Source organism: Globicephala melas, chromosome 6, assembly GCF_963455315.2.
Source record: "Globicephala melas chromosome 6, mGloMel1.2, whole genome shotgun sequence".
NCBI lineage: Eukaryota > Metazoa > Chordata > Mammalia > Artiodactyla > Delphinidae > Globicephala > Globicephala melas.
In genome coordinates, this window is record NC_083319.1 from 3,489,956 (window position 1) to 3,512,144 (window position 22,189).

General features: G+C 58.8%; 1 protein-coding gene across 5 annotated transcripts in view; it reads left to right on the forward strand.

Annotated features, from left to right (window-relative positions):
• The window catches only part of COL5A1 (collagen type V alpha 1 chain), a 154,390-nt gene that overhangs the window by 84,506 nt on the left and 47,695 nt on the right, over positions 1–22,189 (forward strand). For all 5 annotated transcript variants that reach the window (XR_009564231.1, XR_009564230.1, XM_030838405.2 and 2 more), the window contains exons 17-31: positions 1,409–1,462; positions 2,858–2,911; positions 4,124–4,177; positions 5,850–5,894; positions 7,268–7,321; positions 7,888–7,932; positions 8,521–8,574; positions 8,807–8,851; positions 9,677–9,730; positions 13,821–13,865; positions 14,203–14,256; positions 17,508–17,552; positions 18,252–18,305; positions 20,475–20,582; positions 21,253–21,306. Coding sequence is in view for 3 of the 5 variants with exons in the window: in XM_030838405.2 (XP_030694265.1) it covers positions 1,409–1,462; positions 2,858–2,911; positions 4,124–4,177; positions 5,850–5,894; positions 7,268–7,321; positions 7,888–7,932; positions 8,521–8,574; positions 8,807–8,851; positions 9,677–9,730; positions 13,821–13,865; positions 14,203–14,256; positions 17,508–17,552; positions 18,252–18,305; positions 20,475–20,582; positions 21,253–21,306 (819 nt within the window). In the remaining 2 variants the exon portion in view is untranslated. The remainder of the gene's footprint in view (positions 1–1,408; positions 1,463–2,857; positions 2,912–4,123; positions 4,178–5,849; positions 5,895–7,267; positions 7,322–7,887; positions 7,933–8,520; positions 8,575–8,806; positions 8,852–9,676; positions 9,731–13,820; positions 13,866–14,202; positions 14,257–17,507; positions 17,553–18,251; positions 18,306–20,474; positions 20,583–21,252; positions 21,307–22,189) is intronic.

The window sequence follows — 22,189 nt, forward strand, 5'->3', positions numbered from 1 at the left end:
TTCTTTGAGGGTCTTTTGTATCTCTGTAAACACTTATTGTCAAGTTTCAGTGGAAACGGTTTCTCGGTCAGGGAGAGGTGAAAACTGAAGAGGGGAGGATGCCAGCGATGGTCTGTAGGGTGACTCGTGGCAGAGACCACCGGCATCAGGGCCGTGGTTACGCATGTGCTGGAAGAATGAGGCTGGAGAGGAGGGGACGGCGGGAGGGGCTCAAGGCCGCACGGCGGGCTGTCCCTTTAGTTCTTTGTGCAGTGCGGAGCCCGTCAGCGTGAGAGAAGCGTCCGGCCGTTTGCCCGCAATGTCCTGCAGTGAAATCCTGTCAGCTCTTCTGACAGATTTCTCTTGATTTCTGAAAGCGTTTGGAAATTTGAGGAGAGGCTCCCGGTCAGGCCCTCTGTTCACGGGGTCATGTCCGCGTTCCGCCTGGAGCTGCGTTGCTCGGGTGCACGTTCCGAGATGACTTTTCATCCCTGGCGGTTCCTTGTAACCTTTCACCTGGGGTGCGCAGGCCGCCTCCTGGTGGTCCCCCCAGACCCTCGCCGCTTTCGTGCTGCCCCCCCCGTCCTGGTCGTGCCGTGAGGCCTTTCTGCCCGTCAGCGCAGCCCCGGTGGCCCTGGCGAGGCCTCATGGGTCAGGCACGTGTGGCCTGGAGAGGACGTGGTGTTGATCGAGGCCAGGGATGTACGCTCAGCTGCCTGACGTTCCTTATCGGCGAGTGGACGTCTGCCGTGGTCCCCGCCCCCATCTAGGTGGCCTCACGCCTGGCAGGCTCTCCTGGGGGACTGCGGCCTTTATCGGGGACCTGGTAGGTCGGGGCCCTGTCCTCCAGCCCCAGGTGGGCACCGTGGGCCTGCTGCCCCGGCTGGAAGGAATGGCCATGGGAGTGGCCCCCGGGTACGGAGGGTCGAGCTCACCGTCCAGACCCTGCCTGGGGGCGGCTGCATGGCCTTCGAGAGCCAGCCCACCCCTCTGGGCCTCACTTTCCTCCCCCTCCATCGCACTAACCAGGTGCTTTCTCTCGCCCTGTGGCTCTCTGGGCTTTCCCTTGATGTCAGCTGGTGGACAGGACATGTGCCGATGTCAGGGGCGGGCTCTCTCCTGGGTTGTGAAGCGGGTCCCACGGACCCACACGGCCCCTGGGTCGCCCCCCGTCACACCGTCTCGTGCATACCACGTCCTCACCAACACGGGGGCAAGCACGTTAGCCCCGCTCCAAGGTTCAGGATGGCGAGGCTCGGGAAGGCCAGAACCTGCGTACGGCAGCCGGGACTCCGGACGGGGTCCCCTGGGCCAGCCGGCCCCCCGGGGCTGTGGAAACCTCCGCTTGGTGTCACGGGGAGCCTCCGCCCAGAGGTCTCGGTAAGCCGGCCACTCCTGCGTACTGACAGTTTGCCCCGCTCCGTTCCAGGGCCGAGCTGGCAGCGACGGAGCAAGAGGCATGCCTGGACAGACTGGCCCCAAGGTAGGTGCCGCCCGCCGCCTCCTGGTGCCCGTTCCTCGGTCAGCGTCACCACGGCGTCAGCACGTGCTATGTGACGGATGTGGTTGTGATGACACGTGATGACTCGGACATTTGCTCTCATCCGGGGGTAGGACCTCGGGGGTTGGAAGGTTCAGTTTGGGTCAGCTCCTCTGGCACGTTGGCACGAAGACAGGGGCTGGTGGGGAGAATTTCATGGGTCTCTCACAAGTCCACGGGGCAGGACGTCCTCTTGCCGAGATTTGGGGTGTCTGCAGTAGACTGCGCGTGGGTGACCGTGGAGCTGAGGCGTGTGCGTGTGCCCCGGGGGCAGCCGCGGGAGCCCAGGGAAGCCCCACCCCTCCCGGCTGCAGGGAGTGAGCAGACCGCGCGTGGGTGACCGTGGAGTTGAGGCGTGTGCGTGTGCCCCGGGGGCAGCTGCGGGAGCCCGGGGAAGCCCCACCCCTCCCGGGTTCGGAGGTTCGGTGTGCCCATCCCTCTGTCCCCGAATCTGGGATGAAACTCCCGCTGTTCCTGGTCGACCCTTCCTTCTCGGCCCTGGAAGCGTTCGTCTAAAGCCCGTACAAGGTGCTGGAGGAAGTGCTGACTTTCTCCAGCGAGGAGCCCGCAGTGGGGACAGCAGCTGTTCTCAGGGGTCCCCAAACCCCCCACGGGGCACTGCACCTGCTCCCCCGGTAACTGGCGTGGATTGGCCCTCGGGTGCTCCTGTGAGCGCCGAGCGAACGAGCGGCCCTGGTTTTCAGGGACGTGCGGTGACGGAGGAGGAGAAGGTTCCTGAATCTGTCCCAGTAGCTTACGGCCTTCTTTCACCAACAAAAGTATTCAAGCCTGAACTAGTCTTCTCCTGACTTCAATCCCACATGGCTTGCAACACCCATGAGGCGGGGAGCTGGACTCCAGGAGGCCACCTGGGTGGCAGAAGGAGGGCTGGCCGGGGAGCTGGGGTGCCCGAGGGTGGGCGGAGCTGGGCCATCCGCCAGATGGGTAGGCGCACCTGCTGTGTGCGGGCGGCACTCTGAGCCCCGAGGGTGTCGAGATAAGAGGCACAGGCAGACAGCAGGTGCGCGTGTGCACACACACACACACACCCCGACTTCGCAGCCATCACCCCAAACGCTGAGGTCTCAGGACCCTCTGGGCCGCTGTCTGTGGCTCTGGGACAGAGGTCATCTCTCTGTTTGCAGCCTTTGTTGGTGTTTTGGGGAAAAGCATTGGGATGATGGACCCAAGGCTGTGGAATGTGTGATGGGGCGGCAGCCAGGGGCCCCTCCGCGGGGTCCTGGGGCCCCGGGTGCACAGGTGCTGCATAGACCGTGGCCCGAGGCAGGTGGAGCGGCCGTGTGGCACGGGCTGAGCTGCCCTCTGTCCTCCTCGCAGGGTGACCGCGGCTTCGATGGCCTGGCTGGGCTGCCGGGAGAGAAGGGCCACCGGGTGAGTGTTTCCTCTCTGGGAGCTGCTGGGGGAGGTGCTGTCGGGAGGCTCTTCTGGGCAGCCTTAGGCTTCCTGGGGGGTTGGGCACTCGATTCCAAAGTGGTCGTTGGTGAGCCTCATGAGGCTGGGGCAGTGGACTTAGACGCGGGCATGACATCCTTGGGGATGGAAGGTCAGCCCAAGGAGAGCCGATTTCGCAGCCGCAGCTGATGGCGGAAGAGCCAGTGGCCCCCTCGAGTGGGTGAGGCAGGGAATGTGGAGCTCCCGTGGGAAACCCACTCTGTTAAGGGGCCCTCCACACCTTCAGGAAGCCCAGGGGCTGCCCTTTTGGGACCCGAGGACCCTTCTCACCGTTAAGGGGCGGCTCCAGGAGGTGGGCTGGTCCCACGTGGCCGCCCCGTGGAGGGGGGTCGGGGCGCACGCTGCAGCCGGGGGCCCGCCTGTTACCTTGCCCGGTCCCACGTGTCCCCATGAGATGCTCTTTGCAGCCCTTAACCTGTTTTCTTTGATGTAGATGATGCCTCTTTCATGTTTTGGCATGTCCTGGGCATGCAGGCACACGCACGTGTGCACGTGAACACACATGCACACACACACACACACACACACACACGCACGCACGCTGTTGATTCTGTCATAAGGGTCACCCGTCACGTCTGCCGCCCTGAGAAGTGGCTCGTGTGCCTTAGCCAGAGCTTCTTCGCCCACGTTCTCCGACACTCATGGGGAGACCGGGGGGAAGGGCCAGTCCGTGGGACTGACAGAGGAGCACGTACTGAGCACCGATGGTGTGCAAGGCCTGAAGCTGCAGGGGTGTCAGGTGGACCAGCGCTGACCTTCACAGTGCAGAGTGGTGGCCCTTTCAGGGGGCGTGCGGGGCTGGGGTGTGCCCCTGCTTCACACGGAGAGGTCAGTAGGGTGCAGCTCAGACCCAGGTGTCCTGGGGTGCCCGCCGGTCCCTGGGTGCCGGTCCAGCCGACCCTCCTCCAGGACACCGAGTCCCGGGTTGAGAGTCCTGCCAGCCAGCTTTGCAGCCCGTCACGCCAGGAGGCCCTGTCTCCAAAGGGGTCCTCTGTGACTCTGGGAAAGTCTTGGGAGGCGGTGCCTTCTGAGACTTTCAGTCTCAGAAGCAGAGAAAGACGACATGGGGGGCTTGAGACAGCCGTGCGTGTCTGCCCGCGGGCCTAACGCTGACCCTGCTTGGCTTCCCAGGGCGACCCTGGTCCTTCTGGCCCTCCGGGACCTCCAGGGGAAGACGGAGAAAGGGTACGTATCCTGCTGTGTGGGGGCCACACCTGCTGCCCGTCTCCTCGGTGAAAACTGCACAAGATGCTGGCAGCAGTGATCGGCACCTGCATCGGGGGGAGGGGAGTTGATGGGAGTGGACAGACGGCCACACGGGACTTCCTTCCTGTAGAAGCAGATCTCAGACCTTGATGTTGGGGGAGCCGATAAGCTCCGTGTCTGAGTGAGGGGCGGACAGAGGCAGCGAGTGGCAGAGCTTGGGATTTGGGGTGAGGAGTGACGTGCAGAGAGTCCAGAAAATGACCTTCCTTGGCCCTGGAGGTGGGGGCAAGGTGAGGGAAGCGTGTGGACAGAGCGAGGGGTGGTGATGCCATCCAAGGTCAGGGCCTGGGCTAGGTCGGGCACTCAGGTGGGCTCTGCCCTGAGTCCTGGTTCTGTCAGGTGCGTCTTGGTGGGGCTGCAGACCAAGCGATGTCCTTAGACGGAAGCACAGCCCTCCTGTGGCAGAGAAGCCTGCGGCCCCTCTCCCTCCATGCGCCCCAGTCACTTAGACAGTTTCTTCGGGCGTTAGGGGTATTTGGGGGACAGGTTTAGAAGCCCCAGTACCTGGGAAAGAGGGGCATGCGTGTCCTGACAGCTCCTGGGCTGTGGCATCATCAGGGCACTGTCTCCTGTTGGGGCCTCAGCCTGCACGGTCCACTGTAAGATGAGAGAGGGGAGAGGGGTCCCCAGATGTCTGTGCTTCTGGAATGAGGAGGTGCATGCAGGTGCACGCGCGTGCACGCGTGTGTGTGTGTGCATGCGTGTGCAGGGCTGTGTGTGTGCATGTGCACTGTGAGTGGGTATGTGTCCGTGCATTTGCAGTGTGTCTGTGTGCATGTGGGTGTGTGTGTGCGTGCACGTGCCTGCACAGGGTGTGTGCATGTGTGCGCTGAAGGAAGGAGGAGGGGGCAGTGCCTTGATGGAGAGAAGCGGGGTGTGAACAAGCATCTCCTGGTCGTGAACCAGGCAAGCTAAGGCAGCTTTCCTTGTAGAGCCAGAAGGAAAGACTCATCCTGGTTTGCTCCCCGTCTGTGTTTAAGACGTTAGGGCCCCTTGGGGTTGGCCCAGGGCATCTGATGATTCTCTCAGGATCCTGCCCTACACCAGTTTCTATCATTCATGTCTCTACCTTTCACCTGTCTATCTATCATCTATCTGTATCTGTTTATCTCCATCATCTATCTATCATCTATCTATATCTATTTATCTCTATCATCTATCTACCTGTGATCTATCTATTATCTGTTCATCAAGCTACCGACCTACTATTTATCGATCCTCTACCTATTTATCTATTATCTATACATCATCTCTCTCTATCTTGCTGTCTTTCTACCTGTCTGCCATCTATCTCTGCCTAGTTTCTGCCATTCTAGTTTTCATCCGTGTCTTTACCTGTCAGGTAACCATTGATTTTTCCTGCCCAGCTTTCCCCTCACCGGGGCTGTGAGCCCCAAACCCCGCCTTTTACCGGCAGCCTTTGGGAGTGGGGACACTCGGCGCTTTGCCTGCTGGCGCAGGGACTAGTAACTGGCGTATGCTGAAGCAGCCCCAGGCCAAAGAATCCTGCACGGATGAAGGAAAAATTGTCTCTCTCGTGTCCAGGTTTTATGGCTTATCCCTAAAATCCTGCCTCTTTTCTCCCCCATAGGGTGACGATGGAGAAGTCGGGCCTAGAGGGCTGCCCGGGGAGCCTGTAAGTCCACTGACTGGGTGGGCTTCTGTGTCTCCTCCTTGATGCTCTGGCCAGAATCAGGGATCGACTCAGAGCATAGATTCGAGAGGGGCTCAGCCTTGAGACACACAAATCTGGGGATCTCCCGGGAAAGGAACGGGTGAGGTGGGCGGACAGTGTTAAGGAGTCAGCCTGAGCCTTTGCCAGGGAGGAAGCCCCGGCCCCCGAGGGTCGTGGTTGGGACTCCAGGTACAGACGTGGTGGGTATCCTGGGTCCATGATCGTGGGTGTCCAGGACCCATGATGGTGGGTGTCCAGTGTCTATGATGGTGGGTGCCCAGGGTCCACCATGTTGGGTGTCCAGGGTCCATGATGGTGGGTGTCCAGTGTCTATGATGGTGGGTGCCCAGGGTCCACCATGTTGGGTGTCCAGGGTCCATCAGGGTAGGTGTCCAGGGGCAGTCGCTTGACCTGCCACACTTTCTGATGGCTACATTTTCCAAATAAAGAGTCCTCCAGGAGGGCGCCCCTACCCGGGCCTCCAGAAGCTCTTTACCTAAGCTGACTTCTGTTTAAGACCAGAGCGATTTCCTCAGTGACAAAAGGACATTAATTCCTTTTCACTTACTGTTACTTTTCAAACATCTCATTTTTGTTACCCACGTCAACGTGGCCATACACATCCGGGGACGTTAACTGAGGAGAAATATTGCAGGCGCTGCGTGGAGAGCTCGCCCGGGGTCGGCGTTTGCACCTCCGCTTGGGACTAAATTACACCCTAGGTGTCTGGTTAGCCACAATGGGCGTTCATCAACACAGCTCCCCCCTTAACACGGGTCTAGGCGATGCCTTCTGGGTTATCAACTTCTGAAAAACATTTACGTGACTAGGTATTAAAAGAAGGAAGGGAACATTTAAGTGGCAATGAACGTGGGAAGCGTTTCTCTTCTAGTGCATCTGAGAAGGTCCTATCAAAATTAAAGGCACTCGAAATCGCGGTGCCTTGAAAGGCTCTAGCTCTCCAGCTGACAGGGAGGGAGGGAGCCGTCCGGATGTGGGTCCTTCCCTGGCAGGTAGTGGCCGCTCTGTGGCCCCTGCCCCTGTGCGTGGGGCGGTTCCCACACACATGCCCCTCCCGGCCAGGGAGCGGGTACTGAGCCCCTATCAGTTCTAGCCAGCCCTGCCTCTGGTTCCGAGAGCCCGGGTGGAGAGCTGGGGTGCGGTGAGGAGTTGAAGCAGAGGAGAAGGGGGAGTTGAGTTGGCCACACTCCCTGGGAGACCCACCTCCGCAGCAGAGGCTCTGGGAAGAGGGGTCGCTGAGGGAGGCTGGGGACGGGGCAGGGGGCTGGGATTCCTGGCCGAGTCTGAACCTTCCTTACTCTTTCCTCTCGCAGGGGCCTCGTGGTCTGCTGGGGCCGAAGGGGCCCCCAGGCCCTCCTGGACCTCCTGTAAGTCCTTCGCGTGTCTGTCCCATCCCTGCCCTCGAGATCCCGCCCCCAGCTTGTGGTCCACTCGGGCCTGCCGGCAGCTGCCCGCACTGACGGCTGTGCACGCTGCCCAGTGTTCGCGTTGGGTGTCCGTGGGGCCCTGATGCTCACCCGTGGGGGGCAGCCCCGGCAGGTGTGGGCTTGCAGGTGGAGGTGCAGGGTTCGCTCTGTCACCGGGACGCCCATTTCCCGCCCTTGAAAACACTTCCAGTAGCATCTTGGCAGCTCCTGGAGGGAGACAGAAGCCCGTGGTTCTGGCGGGGCTCATCCAGGGGGTGGCTTCCCCAGGGCTGGCCCCCCTGCCCAGCTGTCCGAGAACTCAGGGCTGCCCCACGTGATGCTGGGGCCTGGCAGCCCCGCTAAACCCTAGCCAAGCTCGGGGTTTATTCGGGATCAAGCCTTTCCCCTCCCTCAGAGGGTGTGGCGTCCTCTGACATTGCGGGCGGGGACCAAGCTGTGTTGAGTGGACTTTTCCTGGGGAGCCTTGTTAATTTTCAGTCTCTTTTGTTTCAATGTCATTCATCCAGGGTGTGACGGGAATGGATGGCCAACCGGGCCCGAAAGGCAATGTGGTAAGTCTGGGGGTCCCGTGCCCCGGTCTCATGGAGGTGACCCCTGGGCTCACTCCCAACTGCTCGGGGCAGGGGAGGGGGATCCGTGCCACCAAAACCAGATGAGGATGTGACGGGGAGGGCGCAGACTCTGAGCCCCGGCCCCGTGAGGTGCAGGCCTCCAGCAGGAGAGCACGTTGTGAGATCCCGGAGTCGGTGCTTTGCTCCATCCAGAGCCCGACCGCGTCAGCACAGGTGTGGAGGGAAGCCTCTTTCTCGCTGTGCATGGCAAGCTGGTGGTGGCCAGGTGCTGTGACAGCGCCCACTGAGAGAGAGAGGGGTCTCATGCGTCTCTTTTAAGGGCCCGGGAGAATTTAGCTGGCGTGAGGATTTGGGAATTTTCAGCCGGGTGGGATATTTTCTGGTAGGTCCTGTCTCTTGCCCCTCCTGGCCAGCCGTCTGCCGTGCCTGCACAGACACAGGCATGTGCTTCCGGCCCGGGGGGGCCTGGATCTGGCCCCCTGCCTTCCCGTCTGGGCACGACAGCAGATTGCACCCCCTGCTCGCCCTCCAGAGCCCCCTTCAGCGCCTCACTTGTGTTTCCTGTAGGGTCCCCAGGGAGAGCCCGGCCCCCCGGGACAGCAGGGTAATCCAGGCGCCCAGGTGAGTGAGCCGGGTGGGCTTGTGGGCAGCGGGAGGTGCAGGTCTGCAGTGCCCGGGGCGTGAGCGGCCGCTGAGTGCAGCCCCAAGGGCCCCGCAGCCTGGAGGTGACCCAGGATGGGGTCGGCACCCAGATGAGGGAGCGCGTCGGGGGAAGATGGACAGATGGCAGGGAGGGGTTCTGAGTCAGTCGAAAAGTTCCCTGACCTTTCCTGCTCACCCTTTCCCCTCCCAGGGTCTTCCAGGCCCCCAGGGTGCAATTGGACCTCCAGGAGAAAAGGTAGGTGGGCTGAGCTGGGCATAGGGGTGCTTGCCTGTGGGGTGCATTAGGAGCACTGGTCACCAGCTTGTGGTGTGGACCTTTGTCCTTCCGTCCTTCCTTCCCTCCCTCCCTCTCTCCCCCCTCCCCCTCCCTTCTTTCCTTCCTTCCTTCCTTCCTCCCTCCCTTCCCTCCTTCCTCCCTCCCTTCCCTCCTTCCTTCCCTCCCTCCCTCCCTCCCTCCTTTCTCTAGCTATGTATAAGGTTGCTAGATTTGAGAAGAAAAACAGATACGGGACACTCAGTTAAATTTGAACTGTGTTGTCTGAAATTCCAGATTTAACTGGGCATCTCGTTTTGTTGTTTGTTTTGTTTTGTTTCTTCTTGCTAAATTTGGCAACCCTAAATATATCCTCGGCACCCCGAGTCCACATGCTGGGGACAGAACCGGAGCCGGAGTCCTTGCACATCTTGTGGCTCAGCCCCAGGTGCCCAGTGAACTCAGCACCTGGGGCGGCACCGGCAGAGTGACCTCCAAGGGGCGGTTCTCAGTGCCTCATAGCCCCCGGCCGCCCCTGTTGGGGAACTCCTGACTTCACTTGGCGGGTGATTTTTTTCCGGTAGCAAAACTGAAGGCTCTGGAAACAGCAAAGGGTCCACTACTTTTGGGTGCTGCCCGCGGCTGGAAGCTTTGTAGCCAGTGGGAGCGGGTGCCTGTGAGCAACCTTTTTAAACAAATGCTCTTTGAGCAGAAATGTTGAAAAGTAACTTTGGGGGCTTGTAGAGAGGCTGGGCAGCTGAGGGGATCCCTGGGGCATCTGCTCATGGAGTCTGTGGTTTGTTCCAGGGCCCCCTGGGTAAACCAGGCCTCCCAGGAATGCCCGGCGCTGATGGACCCCCGGTGAGTACCACTGCCCACCTCACCCTTTACGCCCCACCTGCCCATGTCCACCCAGGGGTGGGCACTGGGAATCTGGGCAAACGGCCCCTCCCCTCGCTCTCGAGACGGCCATGCACACGTGGCCCCCGTCTCCTCTTCCAGCTCCTTCGACGAAGACCTCTCCGCTGGCGAGCTTGACTGCTCAGGAATTACTTACTGGGTTTTGGACACACTTTCCATAATGTGGTTCCATCAGAGGGTGGTGATTGCATGCGTAGGAACGTCCGTTATTGATTGGGGTTTGACGCTTGTGATCAGAGCCCAGCCTCGTACTTTTAAATCTACGGAGGGCTGGGCTGGGCTCCGAGCAGTCGCGTGTGTCGCCAGGGCCGGGTGTATTTTTAGCCATCACGCACGGAGAAGAGGGGTGTGAACACGCAGCTGTGGAGCTAAGTAGATGCTGCCTAGAAATAGGGAGCGAGGGACAAACCCATCTGTGGCCAAGCTGTGAGGGGGAGGGGCGGGGAAGTGACAAACGCTGGCTGTGGGCCCATCTGCGTGAGCTTATCTGCACCCACCCCCCTTGTGTGAGTTGCCGGTGGGTTTTTTGTTTTTCGGTTATTTTTAGCATATCCAGTTGACGCTGAATAGAGAGGCTATTTCAGAAAATGAGATGAGCGCAATTATTTATTTCGGACACGGTTATTTTGTTGTGTTAATAATAACGCCGTTAAAAGCGAAGCAAGGAAGTTCAGTCTGTCAGCCGTTCATTGGTGATGGGTGACTGGCATAGGACGACGGTGTCTTTCCATTTTCACGGCTGAGAATCCTTTGGTCCCGTGAATCACACGTCACCCATTGTCCCGCCTTTGAACCAGCAGGTTACAATCCCGTTCCTGCTGGGACTGCTCTGGGGGACTCAGTCTCCTGGACTGAGTTTGGATATGAAGAGATGAATATTTTGCAATATGTCTTTTATGTGTTTTCACTTACATTGACACCTAATTGCATTTTCTAATGATAAGATATTTTCTTCTGGAAAATTAGGAAAATAAATAAAATCACAAAATGGAAACTACCTCTGGTTCCATTCCTATGGGCTAAACCCTGATAGCAGGTGAATGTACATCCTTCCAGTCATTTTTTCTATTCATCTTCTGCAGTATTGGGTGTCAATGGGGCATTTCCCTCAGTGCATCATGTCAGGAAGGGGGCGGTGCCTACACGGCCCCTGCCTCCCTGACCTTCCTGGTCACACCCTGGAATCCTTCTCTCTGAATTGAAACTCCAGTCACTAGGGTCCCTAAAGGGTCACCCGTTTCCTTTCAGATTCTGTGGGGAAAGAGGGACCTTTAAGAGGGTTAGGGAGCCAGGAGGCTGCGTCTCCATCTCTCTTCCCCAAACAACCATCACACTTTAAAATATGAGTGTGTGAAGGACCCGAGGGAGTGTGGTTGTGCTGGGTCAACGCTGAAGATGCTCAAAGCAAAAGATAAAAAGGGAAAACGTCAGCACTGCAGGCTGAGGGGAGCGGAGTCCTTGTCTTGGGTGAATTGGGAGGCGGGAAGAGATTTGAAAATACTCTCCTTAACAGAGGCATCTCATGGTTGATCAAGCTGAAAGAGAGGGTTCGTTCCTTTTCCCCTTTATGTTGCTTTGCTGTGGCTTGGGCTGAAGAAAGAAAGGAAGAGAGATTTCAGGGCCTTTGAGAAGCGTGAGGGCTTTCGGGGCAGACCCGATGCTCTGGAATACATCGTGAGGTTGTTCTGGGCAGCACACAGAAAGGATGTGGGCTCATGGGAATATTACGGAGCCAGGAAAAAATTGAATTCCAATGACTATCAGTGACATGAGGAAATGCTCACGATGTAACAGGAAGTGAAAAATACGTCTTCTGATGCCAATTTTGCATGCGAATGTGCAGAGAAAATAGATTAGCCGTGCGTGATGAGGCTATGAAGGGTTTTAATTTTCTTTTCCACTTGCCTAATTGTCCACAATGAACGTATATTACGTTAGTCATCAGAAATATATCAAATACAAATAATTTAAGTTTTATTATTTTTCCATTTGTCTACAATGAACATATATTGCTTTTTTAATCAGAAAAATACCAAATACACATAATTTAAGTTTTATTACTTTTCCATTACAGAGTCTTGCTGGCTATAGAATACTGGGGCAAGGCCAGCAAAGGAGGCCAGAAAGGAGGGTGGAAACGGCCTGGCCTTTCACGGCGGGAAAGCGGCTGCTCTGACTTTGATGTATTTCCTCTCCATCTTTTTCTGTTCAAACATTTAAAATAAATGAGCCTTGTGCTTCCCCCAAGAAAGTTACTCTCATGCCCAGAAAGTTACAACTTAGAATGCATTTAAGAAGCTTGGCCTTGATTCAAACAACAGTAATCATGGCAGGGACTCCCCTGGCGGTCCAGTGGTTAAGACTCCACGCTTCCACTGCAGGGGGCACAGGTTCAATCCCTGGTTAGGAAACCAAGATCCCGCAGGCCGCCGGGTACGGCCGAAAACAAACAAACAAACAGCAATCGTGGTGACGATCAGTCCCTCTCTTTGATCTCTCCCAAAACGCTGTGATCAGGTCTGTTCTTACCGCCACCATGTAAGTGAGGTCATTGCCACGTGAAGGGGTCAGCCCTCTTCCCCACGTGAGTGAGATGTGAGGTCTGCCCCCGTGTGTGTCTCGGGCCTGGCTTTCACCACAGCTGTCCATCACCTCAGCTCCTTCACAGAAAAATTCTGGGTTTGATGGAACCTGTAAAAAAGGCCCATGAAGAGCCCACATGGCAAAGGGAGCAGGAACCTCCTCCCTCCCAGCCCTCCCAGGGCAGGATCTTCTCCTGGGCACCGTTTGGGTGCAGCCCTGCCAGCCTGGGTTGCTGGTGCCGTGAGCCTCGTCTTGGGAAGGGGGATGGCGGGCAGCGTGTCCCTTCCAGGCCTGGGCAGCTGGCGTGGTCCGACCGGTGCCTAACTGTCCTCAAGGGCTCCCTGGGGTACCCCACCCTGCAAAGGAACTTCTGCATCCTTCCCGTCGCGTTGCCACCATGATAGGCTATTCGCTATGGCATCAGATCCAGTTCATGACTAATACAAATTGAAAAGAACACACACATATCATTTGCTTGAGTTGACGAGCTCTGGGTCTCTGCAGTGCTGCTGTGTTCTACAAGTAGCGTCCTAGAACTTGAGAACAATCAAGCTGGATGAGCAGCCAACCCACCCTCTCATTTTACACACACGAAAGTGGAGGCCCAGAGAGGGCAAGTGACCTACCTAAGGTCACACAGCGGGTTGGGTGTTACCAGGAGTAGAACCAGACCGCCCTACCCTGCCCTGCCAGCATTCTCACCATACCACATGGCCTCTCTTTACTGGAATCCTTGGGGGTGGAACTGTATTTCCAGATAATGAATACTTCTGTTTCTGTTTTTATCATCTGTGTTTGGCTCGTGGACTCAGAGGCATTGAACCTCGTCACCAGCTTGGGTCAGAAAGTCAGAGAAGGTCAAGTTCCTGAGAATAGAATTGATGGGCGCCAGGGTGGAGGGGGCAGTGACCCAGGAGCCATGAGCAGTTCCGCGGGGCCTCAGCTCCGCATCTGTGGGGTAGGATGTATATTCTTCCCTGCGCTCAGCTTCTGTGTCACCTGGGGGGTGGCTTTGAAGACCTAGGGTGCGTTGGGACCCGGGAGGTCTGGTCCCACTTCACTGTCCTTGTTTGGCCACCGATTAGGTTTTGCTGGGTGGCCTTGAACAAACGCCCTTGTGTCACTGTCCCCTCCCACTGCACTTGGGGGCAGGCCGGGCTCTGGCTCAGTCAGGGGACACTGGTGCACAGTGGGGCCTGGAGCCCACCTGTGGGTTTTGAAGCACATTCCCCTCTGCTGTTGCCGGGGCCCCGCATTATTCCCATTTCACAGATGAAGCAGCCGAGGTTGGGGCTAAAGGACTGGGGGTGACCAAGCCGCTGTGGGGAGGGGCGGGGAGGAAATGGGAGGGACCTGGGCTCTGACCCTCAGTTTGAGAAGCTGGAGCATGGCCAGGCCTGCTTTCCCAGAGGCCACTGACTAACGCCAGCCTTCTCTTTCCTGACAGGGGCACCCTGGCAAAGAAGGCCCTCCGGGAGAGAAGGGAGGCCAGGTGGGTACCGGCTGTGCCCTCGGCCCCTCCAGCATCTCCTGTGGGATGGGCAGGGCTGCCCCCCCGCCCAGTCCAGAAGGGGCTTCCAGCCCTGTCCTCACCCATCCTGACACACCCCTGCGGACGCGCCTTCCCCGTGGGGCTGGGCAGTGCCCGCATGCCTACCCCCGCGGGTCCGACCTGGCACGTCCATCCGTTCTGCCCGGAGTGAGAGGGCAGTGTGCTAGGGGCAGGCAAGCTCTCTGGCTTGTTCTGGAAGGATGCAGGGGGTGGCCCAGAGTGAGCCCTGCGCGCTCCACCTGAGATAGGCCTAACGCGCTTTCCCCTCTGGTTCCAGGGTCCGCCTGGCCCCCAGGGCCCCATCGGCTACCCAGGCCCTCGTGGAGTCAAGGTGAGGGTCTCACAGCCTCAGGTCTTCCTGGAGGTCAAGGTCGGGACTGCGGGGCACGGCTGGGCCGGTTTTAGAGATTCCCCTGTGCTTTAACCTCCCTCCTGCCCCAAAACTGGGGTGGCCCTGGTCTGGGAGGTTGGGTCCCAGAATGTGGGCCGGAGCAGGTGAGGGAGGGGCCCGCGGGGCCAGGAGGGGCTGCAGGGGAACAGGGCACGCTCCCCGGGGCATCTGGGACAGCACGAGCAACGCGGTGGTGGCCGTCTGCCGGGACGGGGAGGCACCCTTCTGCCCCATGATCCTTTTACTGTCACCACCTGCCAAGTGACCTGCTGCTCTGGAGCCCCTCAGAGGCAGTGGATCTCAGCCCAGGTGACGAGCTGGGCGCCCTTTCCTGGGATGCTTGGAGCTGTTTCTTCCAGGCCGATCACATCTGGGCAGACCTTGTTGTTGGGAGACGCGTTCGTGGGAGACGTCCATTTATTCACAGTGTGTTGAAAGGCTCCTGGCACCGTGTCAAATGGGCGCAGAGGTCCAGAGCAGTACTCCAAACACAGGGCCCTGTCTGTTTGCCCTGAGCTAACTGGGTTTGCTTTGAGCTGTGCAATTCAGTCTCAGTGATGCTGCTTCTGGATGTATACACGCAGGGGGATGTGCCCCCAGGGGTGTGTGTGGGGAGAACCCTTCTTTCTCGGGGTGGAGATGCTGCCGTGTCTTCAATCTCAGGCTTCCCACCCACAGGAAAGCTAAGGGTGGGTCTTTCTTTCATAATGACCGTAATTTGATGCGAAGTATCATACATACGAACGTGTATAAAACATCTAGTTTATCTTGGGGGATCTGCAGGAACACACCCGTAAGCTCCGGAGTCCCCTCCCCGTGTCGTTCACGGTCCTTTATACTTTCAAGCATTTTTCCACATCAGGGTTCTGTGTGGAGGACACAGGACCCGAGACTTCAGTTTTTAGTTAACTTACCCCAAATTACCCGTAAATCCATGCAGAAGCCAGAACTCAACCCTGGACTTGCTTATTCCTAACCAGGTACCCCATCCTGACCCCAAGGGGCTCCAACTTCCATTTCCCAGAATTGGGATGTTCCAAGGCCAAGGGCAGAGAGATGCCCCAGGTCAGGACCCTTAGATGGGCAGCTTCTCTCTGAAGCAGGCTTTCGCCCCACATGCTGCCTAGTGAGTTTATAAGGGCGGTGACTTAGCAACTGTGCTGGTTGTGTGAGCTCTGTGCGCGTTTGTTTTACAAATTCCCATTGCACAAGGAGCCTGTGCCACATGCTGATTCCGTGAGCCGGGAAGGTGTCTACCCTGAGATGTTTGTGGAGAATGCTCTTATCTTGTCGGTCTGATTAAATTCATCCGTGATATGAGCAATCCCACTAGACGGGCAAGCGGAGGGTGGAAGGAGAAGCAGGACTGAACGCTCTTCTCATCGGAGAAATAGATTGCAGAGCCCGTGGCGTGATGAGCCCTGGAGGGCGCTGATAGCGGAGGTGGGGTGGGAAGTCCGGGTGTCACCGTCAGAGACCAAGGTCCTTAGGTTTCCTCCACTGCAGCCCTGCCCTCCTCCTGGGAAAGGGGCCCCTCCAAGCTCTTTGATCTCACTGACCTTTAAGCATCCCCCGAGCCGCCCTCTGACTTGCCCCTTCCTCAGGGCTCTGTTTGGGCTTGACTGTCGGCAAATCAAATCAGTTGCCCCCTGAGCCTACGGGAGCTGGGTGGGCTGGCGGAAGTCCCCCCACACGCACTCACTGGAGGCCTTGGGAAGGCCCTGTCCCCCGCTGTGCCCTCACAGCCGTTGGCCCAGCAACTCCTTCCACTGGGCTGTTCTGTGACCTCTGACCTCGCTCCCTGAGCTCTGGACCACCAGGGCCATGATGGGTGCTCTAGCCCCAGGGCAGAGTCTTCCCCCAGGGACGCCTGGAGACATTTCTGACCGTCTCAGCTTGGAGGGGCAGGGCAGAGGTCAGGGAGGCCATCCAACCCCCTCCACTGCCCGGGGCAGCCTCGCGACAACAAACTATCCAGACCCTGAAGGCGATGGCGCGAGGCTGGGAAACCCTGGTCTGCTCGTCTCCTTGGCCCCGTTGCCCTGGCCTCGGGCGGGTCACGAGACAGTAGAACTTTAGGTCTGGGAGGGATCTGAGCAGTGCCGTCTTACCCTCTTCTTTCTGGAAGTGCGTGGGCAGGGGAAGCCCAGCTGGCCTGCCCGGCAAGGGGGAGGGGACCTGGTGCCAGAGACCACCTCCCCCCGCCCCCGACATCAGGGTTTCGGGGTGACCGGCCTCCCCTCTGTCCTGAAGCCGATGTAGCCATGGGCACAGGCCAAGCCCAGGTCTCTGCGTCTGTCCGGCCCCGTCCCTCTGTCCCTCCACAGCTTCTCTCAGCTCTCCTGGGCCTCAGAGAAAAGATTCTGTGCAAGGTTCTTGCTACAAGAGCGCAGCTGGCAGCCCGAGGGACCCGGCTGCAGCCTCAGCTGGACCCGAACGGGAGGCCCGGCGTCTCTGGGGCCCCGCGGGCTGGTGGCCTGAGGAAGCTTCTGGCAGTCGGTCGGGGGCAGGCTCTGCACCCTGCTGGCAGGTGGGGGGCACGGCTGTCAAGTCCATTCCGGGGATGGAGTGGTTTTACCTGGGAGACAGGGAGGGGGCTGGTCCTGCCCCGACAGTGGTATTCGTCACGGGGATGAGAGCGTCCTGAGCCGATGTGATGAGGGCAGTGGGAGTGGCTGGTGTCGTTAAGTGGTAATTATCATTGCTACCGTCGTAACCACGATTCTACGTTAATAATCACGGAGAACGAAAATCGCCGGGTGGCACACAGCTCTCCTCACTGAGCACCTGCCGTTTGCCGGGCCCCGTCCCAGGGCTTCCTGCGCCCTCCCCTCCCCCCAGCAGCGATGGGGCGAGGGTTGTCATCACCCCCTCTTCCCAAGCGAGCAGAAGTCTGGGGCCTCGTCAGAGGCCACACGTTGGGGGGCCTGACCCCGTCTGCCTGATTCCAGAGCCCGAGCTCAGGCCTCACGCCCCCTCTGCTCCCCAAGCAGAGACCGAGAGAGAGACCGAGATGTTTCTAGAAGACGCCCCGCACACCCACAGAGCTCTCTCTCCCTAGACTGTGGGCAGTGGGAGGGGACTGGTCTATCGGGACGCTCAGCTCCCCTGGTGTTGGGGGTCAGGCCCGTTTTTGGGGTCCGTAGAGGCTCGGGCTTGTGGCTGCTGACTTTTCTTCTCTGTTTGCGCAGGGGGCAGACGGCATCCGAGGTCTGAAGGGCACCAAGGGCGAGAAGGTGAGTGTCCCCTCCTTTCCTCAGGGGCTTGGCCAAGAGCCAGGAAGGTCCACCCTGGGAACTCGAGTGACCGTAGGCCACTGGCATTTTGAATCCCCCAGTTCACGAATAGCACGGATGTGTACAGCTCCCCCGTGGAATGCGGGACTAGGTAACTGAGAGACGCCGGCCACCTGCTCGTCCTTGGCCCAGCCTGCAGGCAGGACAGCGCACGCCCCCAGACCCTTCCAGGCGCTGCCTGTCCCTTCCAGAGAGCTCTTCCCGCCCCCACCCATAAGGCCATCAACAGTAGTCCCATTCCCTTTGGGGGCTCTTCCGGCTGGCTCCCCGTACTCAAACGTCTGCCCGTCCGCCGCTACTGGGCCTATAGTGATGCTTGGACGAGACAAAGGTGCTCCGAGAAACGGGTGCTGACAGATTGGGTGCTGGGCTGCCCACCACCCGGCCGTGCAGAGCTTTTAAACTCAAACAGGGTGACCAGGGCTGCAGCGCTCCCACTGCAGGCTGCAAAGCCAGCCAGAACCGCAGAATGCAAAGGGTTGACAGGAACGCATCTCGCGAGGGACAGGAGGCCGGGCACTGACAGTCCTCTGCCCAGCATGTCTGGCACTGGTGTTGGGGCCCAGAGGGTCTGGGTGGGGGGACCTGGGCGGTGGGGTTTCTCATACAGACCGAGGCTCTCTCCGGTCCCCCGTGCAGGGTGAAGACGGCTTTCCGGGCTTCAAAGGAGACATGGGCATCAAGGGAGATCGGGTGAGTGTTCGGGGGCGGGGAAAGGTGGGCTGGGCGGGAGGCCCCGCTGGGGCCACAGGGCAGCTTCTCAGGACAGAGGTGATGCCTCCGTGGAGGCTCTTGGGCCGCCGGCAGTTCCAGCTCCTCCCCAGCTTCCAGATCGGAGCCATGGCAGTTGGCACCTGGTCCTAAACCCCTGCTTACAGGGTCACCTGGCCCCTCTGCCCTGTGTCCTTGCCCTGCATTAGTGGGTCAGGGGGAACTTGTTTTTTTTCTGGCTGATACCCTGGTTTGCAGAGCAATTCTTTTGGGTCAAGAAGGGTGACAGGCGTCTGGGAGAGAAGAAGGAGTCGCAGAAACGACCCAGCTCACCAGGGAGGGTAGCAGCCTGACCAAGGCCACCGGCCGGTCACTGGCAGGGCCACACCCTGACCAGCGCTCTGAGTGACTTGGCCCCCAAACACCTCTTCAGCTGCTCTTCGGATCCCCAGACGACCCCTGTGTTCCGGGACCTCCTGCTGGGCTGTCAGACGTTGCAACAACCTAGTTGGTTCTTAATGATTAGCCTCGGCTCCAGGGAAGCTGGTGGGTGCTGGGGCGGGATGGCGCGTGCCACGCGGCTGGCGCCCCACAGGAAGCCACTGGCGGTGTTTTCGTGCAGATGAGCAGGTGATGCAGGTGGTGCTTCAGGAAGTGGGGTTAGGAGGCCAGCTGCCTGCTTCCGTGGGGACACTTGGAAGTTTCCCCGACAAGTTCGGAATGCACGGAGGCCAGGCAGAAGGGAGGGGATGCCCACACCCGCCGGTGGGCCCGCTGTGGCAGCAGCGGCACACGTGCCTGGACGGACGCTGTCGTGGAAACAGGGCTGTCATACAGGCCGCCCTCCTTGTGCTCCACAAAACAGATGCCTTACCAGCACCTGCCAGGACCAGAGAGCCCACACACTGGGCGCTTTGTCCCACGCTGAAAAGGCAGACGTGATCCGGGGCTCTGTCAGAAGGGAGGGGAATAAAAGAGAGGGGTTCATTTCATAGTCCTGTCCCAGTTATATTGCTGCTGAAGACAGCTTTTCTAGAACTTTCTCTGCGGTGACGACTCCCCACTTCTGATGGCCTCTCTCTGTCTGGCTGGTGAAAGTCCCTTTTATCTTCCTTCCCAATGACTTGATGCACACATTTGGGTCCATGCGAGGAGAGTGCATTTTCAGAAGACGTTCCGCAGTTGCACGCCGTACCCTGAGTGGACCTCTGGCTGGAATTGGATGAGGATGGACGGGGGTGGGGTGGGCGGGGACACTTCCTCAGCTGGGCAGTGAGGCTCCTCAGTCTTGATTTCTCCCAGAGAGGAATTTCTGCCCAGTGCTCGGCATTTGCTAATATTCTGAGTGCTCAGAAAACGTGGCAAGGATTCTTTCGTTGAACGAGAAAAGCATCTCTTAGGGACAGAGAGTCCTCGACCTGTAGACACACTGGGGCTGGGGAATAAGGGAGTCATTAGCTTTCTTTATGCGTGCAGGGCACATTTCTGTTGGGGGTTTGCACAGCTGTCCTGCAGCTGCTCCCGGAAACCAGTGATCGGAGGGGAACACATCGATAGAGAGGGCCCGGGTGGGCACTCCGAGGCCGGGCCACGCCCCTGCTGCTGCACTTGGCCACGCCCCAAAGCCCTCTTCCTTGTGTGGGCTCAGGCCTCCCCACCTGTTACTTGGGGAAGTTGGATGAGGTGACGTTTCGTTTTTTCCATCTCTGGATACACCCTGTGGGTCTCCCGTGTGCCGTGACGCCCAGGCGTGGCCCAGCCAGGCCTGTGGTCCATTTTGATACCTCCTGGGGCTTCAGGAGAAGAAGGCGGCTGCCCCAGTGCAAGGCACTTCTGCTCTTTGGGGAAGTAGCAGTTCAGGGCTGCCGTGGCCACCGAAGTGATTTTAGCCGAGAGGTGCTTGATTTGGAGAAGGTCATTGGGAACAGGGGAGCGAGGGCTTAAGTGCGGGTCCCGAGGGGCGTCAGTCGCTCAGTAGAGCCCCGGTCTCCTCGGTGCGAGGACGAGGGTCCATCTGCTTGAGGGGGCCCAGCGGCTCTTACCGCCCTGGCCTGGGATCCGGCCCCTCACTCCCAGACGGTGGGCGGGGGGGGGACTTTGGGGGGCTAGAGACTCTGGGGGTCTCCTTCACCTTCTCTTTCTGAATTGCAGGGGGAGATCGGCCCACCTGGTCCCAGAGGGGAGGACGGTCCCGAAGGTCCCAAGGGTCGTGGAGGTCCGAATGGCGACCCGGGTCCTCTGGGACCCCCTGGGGAGAAGGTACGTGACACAGGAGGTTGACCGCTTCCCAGGGACAGTCTCTTCCCGATGGCCTTGGGCGTCCAGGCAGTGGCTTGGTCGGGCTGAGCCCCAGGTGGGAGCTGGCGCGAGTCCTGACGTGGTTCCTGTCCCCTTGACTCCACCCAGCACCCTTGTCCCCAAATCCACTCCTGGAAGAGTTCCTTCCTCCCGCTGGTCACAAAGCTTGGGGTCTGAGCTTGGCACCCACGTGCACCATCTTCTGTGGCGGGGTTAGGGCTCCCGACAGCTGCTCCTACACCTGCAGGAGGCCGCCCACCCCTGTCCTGCTCCCCTACCCCCTACCTTCACCCCCGAACAGGAACCGGCTCTGCTTGGCCCAGTCATCCCGCCCTGTCCTGCCCCAAGGCTGGAACTCTTTTACAAAAAGATTGACCAAAATATCGTAGATAAAGACCTTTTTCCCTTTATTTGGAGCGACTGCCTCCACCCACTGTGGCTTCAGCGGTGGCGTCCATCCCTGCTCGAGGGCCCTTTGCTTTAAACCAGGCAGGGCGCGTTCCGTGATGACCGTGTCCTCGGCCTTTGGAGACTCCAGCCTGCTCCAGTCCCCTGCCAAGCCACGCTGGCTTTCTCTCTGCTCAGAGAAGTACAGAGCTGGCCGTGGAATTCACCTCCTTTATTTCCCCAGGGAAAACTCGGAGTCCCAGGATTGCCCGGCTACCCAGGAAGACAAGGGCCAAAGGTAACGTGCTAACTCCCTTGTTAGATTCGACAACTGGCGTCTCCCTGCCCCGCACACTATCACCCATTCGCCCTCCCTGGCGTAGCTGCTGCGACAAAGCAGAAGGTCACGGTAGCTGCGTCTCGGTTTTGCCCCGTTCACCACCGTCTGTGGTAATGCGGCTAAGTCAGAAGGCAGGGGCCTGGGACAGTTAGGTGAGCCTTTTCACAGAAGGGGACCCCCCAGCTGAGCGTGGGCTGCACCTCGGGACCCTCAGTGCCCCTGGCCTCGTGGGGACCGCCGTGCACTGGTTTCTCCACACCCAGAACTCGTGTTCCTCTCTCAGGTTTAACTCACCCTGGAGATCCAAAAGTTATTTGCTCATAACTGAGTATAAAAGAAAGATGAAACCTTTCTTATAGGAAATCATGCTTTATTTTACGTGTAACAGCTCCTTGAGGCTTTGCAAATCATTTAAAACATTATTTTGTTTTAATCTCACCTTTTATTATTCATGGTTCTTCCTTAAAAAATAACCAGCTGCCTTCACTAGAGACATAATTAACAGCAAAAGAGAACTCGTGGGTCTCTGGGGTTTGCGTCCGTGCATCCTGCCCTCCTTGGGCTTCAGACCTCTGGACACCCCGCTTGCTAGCAGAGGAAGGGCCCCGTGGGCTGGGCTGCAGCTCTAGGTATTTCCTTGTTGCTGATGGCAATGCTTACGTCAGTCCTTCCCGTGGAACGCGAAGGCCCCCGCTCAGCAGCCGACAGCCACCACGCAGGGGAGATCGTTTGCTGTGAACCAGGAGTTTTGTGTGGTGTCTGCCGCGACGTCGTTGCTGACTGCAGTGCTGTCCACTGTATTTGGAGGAAGAGAGGCTGATGGACCCATTTGCTCTCCTGA